Genomic DNA, 8,680 nt, shown 5'->3' with positions numbered 1-8,680 from the left:
GAACTACTAAGTCCATGTATATGCACAAAATGTACAGTTTCTAAAAATACTGTTGCCAATATGGATAATAAATAGTGTCATTGCACAGTTGCATACTTGAGAGAAATAGGAGGAAATATTTATTTGTAAAAGTAAAAGTTTCTAGTGGGTTTCTTATTTTAAGTCCACATATTGTTTCATTTTATCTATATTTTGTTTATGATGGCTTCTTCAAAGATGCAGTTTAATGGATTCATCACGTTTTAAGATCAGCTACTTCTGATTTACACCATATTTGATGTTAAATGTCAGACAGCAAGGGGAGGAAAATGCATCATCAGAGGCTTTTCACATAAATTTTATTCTGTACCTCTCGCGTCCCCTGTCGGTGTTCTTTTACAAGCCAGGGCACAGATGAACTCTTGCCTGGGACTGATCTAATTCGGTTGCAGCTGTCGCCTGGTGAAATCAAACCTTCAACTGAAACCCAGGCAAATAAACAAGCTGATACAAGCATTGTATATTACTTATAGCTTAAACGCCTCTTTATACGGTATTTCGTTAATTGCTATCATTTATTTTATAGTGTAATAAAGAATTAAAACTGTAGTTGAACGTAGAACATAAGGAGAGCACAAATACTCAGGTGCCAGCTTATCAGGAACACCTAAAACTAACATTTTCTCAACCCTCACTGATATGAAAAGGGTGTAGAAAAAACACAGTTAATAGACAGCTCTCTCTCTCTCTACGTCTGGATATCATATCAGTATTTGAGATTAACAGCTCCACAAAGAGAAAATAATACTCTATATTGCTTACAGACAGGGTTGCATTCACTGTAAAACATTAAACCGGGAGTTAAGAAGGCTCGTTGATTGGTCGGAAAACGGAGGAGGCGGGACGAAAGTTCAAGAGTACAACTCGAATTTGATATCAGCTCTGATTGTATCTCGAGGGGCGGCAACCGCAGTTCACCTAAAGCCAACGTTTCTCTCAAGTTGAGCTCGTTCTGCCTTGTTTGCCGAGTAGAACAGACCGGATTATCCTGTGCCAGTTAAGGATTTTGTGTAAATAAAACGGGTGGGTAACGTCAACTTGTTAAGGTAGGTAACACTTAATACAACTCTATTCGACGTTACAGTGCGCAGCTGTCGCGGAATATCATGTATCAGGTCTGCGCATGTAACGGTACAGGAATGATTGTTATGGGGGATAAATCAGTGCAGCAGCAACGGCTCGGCTCAGCTCAGGTTAGGTTTGACAGAAGACGACGTGAACACCTCAAACTAAAGTAACCCAGCTATAACATTAACAATAGTTTACGTGTTAGTTGAGCCTCGCCTGTAACGGTTCGTCTGTCAAAGTAGGACACAGACTGAAGAGACATTAACGTTATGTCTAAGTCAGGATTCAGCATTGAAGTCAGAGCAGGTCCCGTTATTATGATGACTTTTGCTCTAAAATTTGTCAAGAAAAGTCATCTTGAAAAAAGTGTTGCTCCTGCAAATATTCACTTTAGTGCGTGTTTTGTCAGGTCATATCTGGGTTAGTCCCTTTGTAACAGTTGTTACAGGTGTTTTGGGTGGTGAAACCACAAATTCATGATCTTCTTGTTCTCTCTAGTTCATGTCAGTCAGAACACCAAGTATTTAATAATTAAAGGTGTTTAAAGCCTATTCAGAGAGGTAAAATGGGAAGTGCATGTTGTCTCAGCCAGTATCACTGAGTTGTTGACTTGTCCTCCTGGTTCAGACACAGAATGGCTGCACTGCGTAGTCTGAGGCAGTGCCACCCCACAGGAATGGCTGTCTCTCATCTCCACACGAGCAGCCGTGCCTCGTCCAAACAGCATTACAAAATGCTTGTCCTCGGAGGAGGAAGTGGGGGCATTACAATGAGCGCACGAATGAAGAGGATGATGGGAGCTGAGAATGTGGCCGTCGTGGAGCCCAGTGAGGCAAGGATCCAGCGGAGTCTCATTGTTATTGGCCACACGGCTCTTTGTGAATCACCGGGACGCAATACAAACTACAAATGATGAAAACCTTGAAATTATGTTGGCATTTTTATGCTTCAGTCCCTCAGAAAGATAACAGTATATCCCACTGTCCCGTAAAGCTGGAGCCTTAACAAATGTTCTGTTTTTCTCAGATGCACTACTATCAGCCAATATGGACCCTGGTCGGTGCTGGTGCAAAAACTGTAGCCTCATCAGGTCGTTCCACCGCGAGTGTTATCCCGTCTGGAGTGAAGTGGGTGAAATCTAAAGTTCAGGAAATAAACCCAGACACTAATACTGTCCGCACAGACGATGGGACTGAAGTATGTTGGCTTTAGGAAACTGTTATCTGACAGTGTGTATCTTCAAGTTGCAAAATTGCTGAATAATATGTCATCTATGTTTGGCATTAAGTTGTAGTTTTTATATGAAGCAGATAATTTAGAAATGATGTGATGATCTGTGTGCATCTATCCCCACTTAGACTTTCTTTCACTTTACAGATCTCCTATGAGTATTTGATCGTGGCTCTTGGTTTACAACTCCATTATGAGAAGGTGAAGTAAGGCTTTCTTCATTCAACTCTACCTCTGCGTCCCCTTTCCCACCAACATGGAACAGGTTCCACTCTGGTTCACCCACCTCCTTTTGAACCCTGACCAGAGCCTGTTCAAGAACAAGAGCCAGTTTGGTGGACAAGGGGTAGACCAAGTAAAGTTATGCCATTGTATATAAATTCATGTACAATCCTGGAAACTCTTGTTATATGTAGATCAAAGGATTGCCAGAAGGATTTGAACATCCAAAGATTGGGTCAAACTATTCAGTCCAAACTGTGGAGAAAACGTGGAAAGCACTGCAGAACTTCAAAGAGGGCAACGCTGTGTTCACGTTCCCAAATACTCCTGTGAAATGTCCAGGAGCTCCACAGAAGATCATGTACCTATCAGATGCCTATCTCAGAAAGGTGCTTCAATTTCAGCATGTAATGATTTGAAACTGTCAGTTGTGGTTTTATAAAAAGGACATCAAGGTATTTTTTTTGTTTCTGTCCAGACAGGGAAAAGGGCAAAGGCCAGCGTAATATACAACACATCGCTCCCTGTGCTGTTTCCGATAAAAAAATATGCTGACTCGTTGTGGGACATTGTGAAACACCGTGACTTACAAGTGAACCTGAGGCAACATCTGATTGAAGTGCGTCCAGACAAGCAAGAAGCTGTGTTTGAAAATCTTGACAAACCAGGTGAAACCAAAGTGATTGAGGTACATCTTTAAAAAGTGCTTCTTTTGCCCGTTGTGTCTGTATGAACAACCTCACACCCCACATTTTTCTCCCTTTGTGTCTAAATATATACCAAACTATAAAAAAGACTCCAGTGAATAGCTGACACTTTGCTGTTTTTATTTATCAGTATGAAATGCTTCATGTCGCTCCACCAATGGGACCCAGTTCAGTGATTAAAGGCAGTCCACTGGCAGATGAGGCTGGCTGGTTGGATGTCAACAAAGACAACCTCCAACATAAGAGGTATCCAAATGTGTTTGGGATTGGAGACTGTACCAGCGTCCCCACAGCCAGAACAGCCGCTGCTGTCGGTAAGTGATTATTGAGGTGCTAATACCCTGGAGGAGGTTGTGTGTGTGTGTGTGTGTGTGTGTGTGTGTGTGTGTGTGTGTGTGTGTGTGTGTGTGTGTGTGTGTGTGTGTGTGTGTGTGTGTGTGTGTGTGTGTGTGTGTGTGTGTGTCACAGCTCATCTTGCATAATACTGGACCTAGCAGCCAAATATTTTTTGTGCACATTTATAAGTGTATGCTTGAGGGCCTCTGGTGGTTGCTGTGATTCACAATCTCTGAAAAACCTATTTTATTGACTATGTTTTATACCACCATTGTGTGCTGTGGTCAATTCTTTTGTTGTCATTATGTGCAAATTATATCTGAAGTTCGTCTCCACACTGTCTGGCTTGCTTACTCTGGTTCCACCTTGATAGTGTCACCTGCATGTTATCATGCAGTTCTCATGCATACAGTACATGCTGGACAAACAGCAAGCCCTGCACTTCCTGTTCTCCACCCACATGCACCCGGACACATGTGCCAGTTGAGTCATGTGTTTGAACACTGCATCAGCACAACATGGAAAGCACTCTGTTGCTGCATACAGTTCATACTGCACTATTCCTTGTTAACAGTTTGTTCTTTGTGCTTTTATCACTACATGTATTACACTATAATGCATTTACATAAGCCTATACACCCATATAGCACACTCACTGAAGCCTGTAAGTTGGGGACATGACTCAATCATATCTGACAGATTGTATCAATATATCAGTTTAACTTTTATGATTGATTCTGATTGTATTGATTCTTTTAAATTCATTTAGAATCATAGTCATAATTTATATGCTGTTCAGAGTTCACGGCTGCTACCTGCAGCTATCCTCAACTCCTAGTCTCGCTTTCATATCAGCACGTCAATCAAAAGTCTCTGTAAGGCAGAACCACGCTTTATGTCAAAATGTTTGTTCCTCACTTCAGACCTCCTGTGCTCGCTACATCACTACACTCAGGTTATCTGTCTCCATTCAGACAAAGTCTCAGAATCCACATTCCTACCAGCGTTCTTCGACCTTCTACACTGCACAGGGTTTACGGCCACTATCCTCTACTACCAACCATCTGGACACGCAGCCTTGTCTTGACATCTCCATCCATTCCTCTGACACTTTCATACCACCTGTTATACAGCTAGACTAACCAGTCCGGTTTACCTCAATCCGTCCACGATTTTGACCAGATTCATTTGAGGAGGACTTAGCACTGCAGCCCCATGGGGCCACTAGCATGTCCATAAGCCTTTACAGTGTGTCCCAAATCCATACAGCATACTACTTCTAAGCAGGTTTTTGTGTAAGTACACTCACAGCAGGCAGCATGCACACTAAATAGTCAATTTGTGAGTGTGCATTTGACGGATACTATTCTCCAGCAATGCAATGCATAAAGGAACTGCTCACCTCTGGAAAAGCGAAAAGAAATAGTGAATGGTGGTTAAACAGTTTTACAGAGGTCCTGGAAAAACAAATACAGTTCTTCCTGTTTGTGAAGTTTAATTGGCAGTGACATTGTGCAGTACACACTGTACAGAATTACTGTTGTATGGATTTGGGACATGGCATTCGTCTTCTTAATTCGTAAGAAGACGATTTTCACATTTATTGAAAAATGTCACCATTGGCTCTCTCATTTACAGCTGCACAGTCTGCTATCTTGAACAGAACCATCAGCAAAGTCCTGAAAAATGAGAAGCCAGACAAGATGGTCAGTGGCACATAAACATCAGCTATGATTCAATTTTCTGTCATAATTCTCTGTACGTAGTACTTCTGTTGTAAGATATGCAAATAACATGATCAGTAATCTCCTTGTTTGCAGTATGATGGTTACACTTCATGTCCGTTGGTCACAAGCTACAACACAGTGATTCTGGCAGAGTTTGACTTCAATGGACAACCACTGGAAACATTCCCCATCAACCAAGCCAAAGAAAGACGACTCATGTACCACATGAAAGCTGATCTGATGCCTCATCTCTATTGGCATGGTCTTCTTAAGTATGTATTTAGTTCATTAACAACATGTATATAGTTGGTAGTAAGGAATCGTAGCACACTTTTCATAAATGCTCTTTATTTTTCTTACATCAGGGGCCTGTGGGGAGGACCAGAACCACTCAGGAAACTCTTTCATCTTGGAATGAAATGAACCCTCGTCATTAGTTTCCAAGGTAATGGTTACATTGCCTATACTTTTAGGTGAAGTAAGTAGAAAGAAGTAGCTAATTTAATCCATCATTCCCTTAAAGGGGTAGACACATGTATATATGATATTTATCACCTGGACATCATGACTAATGAGTTTGATCAAGTTGTCGTCAATAATTAAATATCTTGTTAAAATGTCATTGTCATTAATGACATTGACTAATTGACTGACATTGAGTTTCTTGAGTAGACTATAAGAGAAACATTCATTCCTTGTACATTTGCATACCCTCCTCATTTACCGCTATGACTTGCTGTTATGATCACCTTACAAGTACAACTCCATGAAGGTCAAAAATGGCTGGTACACAGCTCCATCTTCAGTTGAAAAAAGGCAATACAATTGTGTGGCAGTAATTATTTCTGATCTCTGTTGTGCTAAAGAGATCTACACAGGTACAATCTCGGTATCAACACATTCAAATATTTCATTTGTTGGAGCTCTGTGGTGTAAGATCTCTTCATGTTACAAATGAAATCGAGGTTTATCCAGGTATCATGAATCTGCAGCTCATTTTAAAATAGCAGTGAGACATCCCTTTGGAGGAACCTTTTACATTTCTTTGTACCACTGCGATTTAGTTTAAGGCTTTTCTTTAATCCGCTGAAGCAGAATGCACTGTCTCACTGCGCTGCTTTGTTATTAAAGCATAGTGTCAGGGGGCGAGGTCAGAGCCTGCACAAAGTCTCAACAGAAACAATGCAGGTTGAATTTTAATTGGAAGATGGCATGGAGCTGATGCAAGTATTTTGTATTGCCTGTATTACTGCTGACTGTGCATAAATGAAAGATCACTGCTGTTGGCTGACAGTAGTAGAAGCTTGAATGGCACATTGTATAGTATAGTCTTAATTGCTATAAATTATTAATAAAGAATTTATCACTATAATTGAGCATGGAACATAAGAAGAGCACAAATACTCAGTTGCAAGTTTGGTAGGTACACCAAGTGAAAACTAACATTTTCTTCAGCCTCATTGATGTAAAAGGTTTGTACAGAATATTAGAAATCTCTTCAGTAAACTTTGGTATGCAATAAAATTCAACAGCACCATGAACCTCCAAAGAGACCTTAAAGAGGAAATGTTGTTCATGCCAGTCGAATCACCCAGTATTCACACTTTACCCTGAACCATACTGTGATTTGCACTTATCTGTCTATAAATTGATCGCTGCCAGCTGCTTATTGAATTCCACATATAAGATGTGGAAAAGGACAAAGGTCAGTGCAACTGTCAGACTGTCCATGTCGTGTGGAGTCCAGATGTGCTGATTCAGCTGTGGCTCATGTCAGTTAATTCTGATCTGTTTTGCCAGCGGCACAAACCTTTTCTTACCCTTTTTTTAACTTTAATGGATTTTTAGGTGATTCACCCGTGCAGATGACACAATCTGTGGATAGGAAATGAGTTGTTTATCTGTTTGTTTGTTTCTTTTTATTTATATTACTGTGGAAATTAATCTCTATCAGCTTCATCTTAACAGTCTAAAATCCATCTGTCAGCTCAATTTACTTACACATTGTTATATTAATGTTGCTATATAATTTGGTTAGCATTTACAAAGCTTTTTTTTTTTTTTTTAACTTCACAGTCATTCACAACTTGACCAGTCTCTCTTCATTTCCTTCATGGAGCCTTGAATAGTATAAATGTAAGGTGATAAGGTCAGGCAGTTTGTGCATCCTGCAGCCACGCCATGATCAGTGCCTCAATAAAGCAGGCACAACAACTCTACTCATAATTATACCAGGTGATACCTACAACAGCTGTAAACTGAATTGCCCACTTGTTCAGCTGCCCAGTCTTGTCTGTCAGATTACACCTCTATGGTAAACCAGATAACAGTGTGGGCAAGATAGAAGTGAATCTCAGCTTGTGTTTGTTTTAATGGTCACACATCCAGTTCTCTGTCTGTGGGCGGGTACTACATATGTGAAATAAAAGATATTTCAAAACGTGAAACTACCACTAACTGTTATCTTTTCCTCAGGGGTACATTGTAAAATCACACATGTATAATTTCAGTCTAATCTCAATCATGCCTTATCTTTCAGCATCCTTTATAATACAGCTTTTCCATTTTCTTCTCAAAACACAGCTGCTGTTTCTTTACTCATAAACTGGCATGCAGAGTCAGGCTGAGCCGGAAAAGGAATAAAAAAAAACTCCTGATGTTCTCATAACAGTGAGATTAAACTGCTCCAAAGGACATGACTTTATTTTTTTATGGCACGGCGACTCATTCTCCAATAATGCTGCATGATGTGTGGAGAAATGTGAACACCAGTTAACCTCTTTGTTTTACATTGCAGACCTATTGAATGAAAATGATAAGGACACTTTTAAAATAAAAACAATAATAATAATCTGAACCAGATTAACCATCTTGATGAATACAGTCAAGCAAAGTCCTGATGATGACGATTGTGTTGTATCTTAAGTACAACACAATCATTTCTAGTTTCCTGGATACTGAATGGGTTTAATGTGCGCTAATTGTGGTTAAGATCTCAGAGCAGCTGAGGTGTTGCATTCATGCAAAATCTGGCATTTCCAGTCACCCCTTGGAGTAGGAGTCCGCTGTCTGTTTCATCACTGCCGTTAGAGCCAAGACGAAGGCAACTACAAGTTCATTTTCTAAACATGTTTTCCAGTATATTCCAGGACGACTGGCCTACGTGCTGTCCGACAGGGCTGCAGACTGAGCCGAATTAGTATCTACAAAACCGTCGACCATAGTGCCTTTAGAGCACGTACAAATTTGACACTGAAAAGCAGAATTACCTACTTTACTACTACTACTACTACTACTACTACTTTATCTATTTTCGGCGGCCTACTAAGACAACAACATTTTTTATGTCCT

At 40.3% G+C, this 8,680-nt stretch overlaps 1 protein-coding gene across 2 annotated transcripts; it reads left to right on the top strand.

The window, feature by feature from the left end:
- The first annotated feature begins 927 nt into the window (after window positions 1-927).
- On the top strand, window positions 928-7,773 carry LOC139338143 (sulfide:quinone oxidoreductase, mitochondrial-like). 2 transcript variants are annotated; one of them, XM_070973083.1, is made up of 11 exons: window positions 928-1,085; window positions 1,735-1,939; window positions 2,134-2,304; window positions 2,485-2,538; window positions 2,754-2,948; window positions 3,038-3,247; window positions 3,397-3,580; window positions 5,241-5,308; window positions 5,423-5,601; window positions 5,695-5,774; window positions 7,406-7,773. In XM_070973083.1, the coding sequence occupies exons 2-10, from the start codon at window positions 1,742-1,744 to the stop codon at window positions 5,750-5,752; spliced, it is 1,317 nt and encodes a 438-aa protein (XP_070829184.1). In that variant the 5' UTR covers window positions 928-1,085; window positions 1,735-1,741; the 3' UTR covers window positions 5,753-5,774; window positions 7,406-7,773. The 2 variants fall into 2 exon arrangements, with proteins under 2 accessions (XP_070829184.1, XP_070829183.1); XM_070973082.1 differs by lacking the exon at window positions 7,406-7,773 and having other exon boundaries at window positions 5,695-6,775.
- Window positions 7,774-8,680: the final 907 nt, after the last annotated feature.

Source organism: Chaetodon trifascialis, chromosome 10 (assembly GCF_039877785.1).
Source record: "Chaetodon trifascialis isolate fChaTrf1 chromosome 10, fChaTrf1.hap1, whole genome shotgun sequence".
NCBI lineage: Eukaryota > Metazoa > Chordata > Actinopteri > Chaetodontiformes > Chaetodontidae > Chaetodon > Chaetodon trifascialis.
Note: the sequence above shows the minus strand (reverse complement) of the source record. Positions and strands in the feature narration are given on the sequence as shown.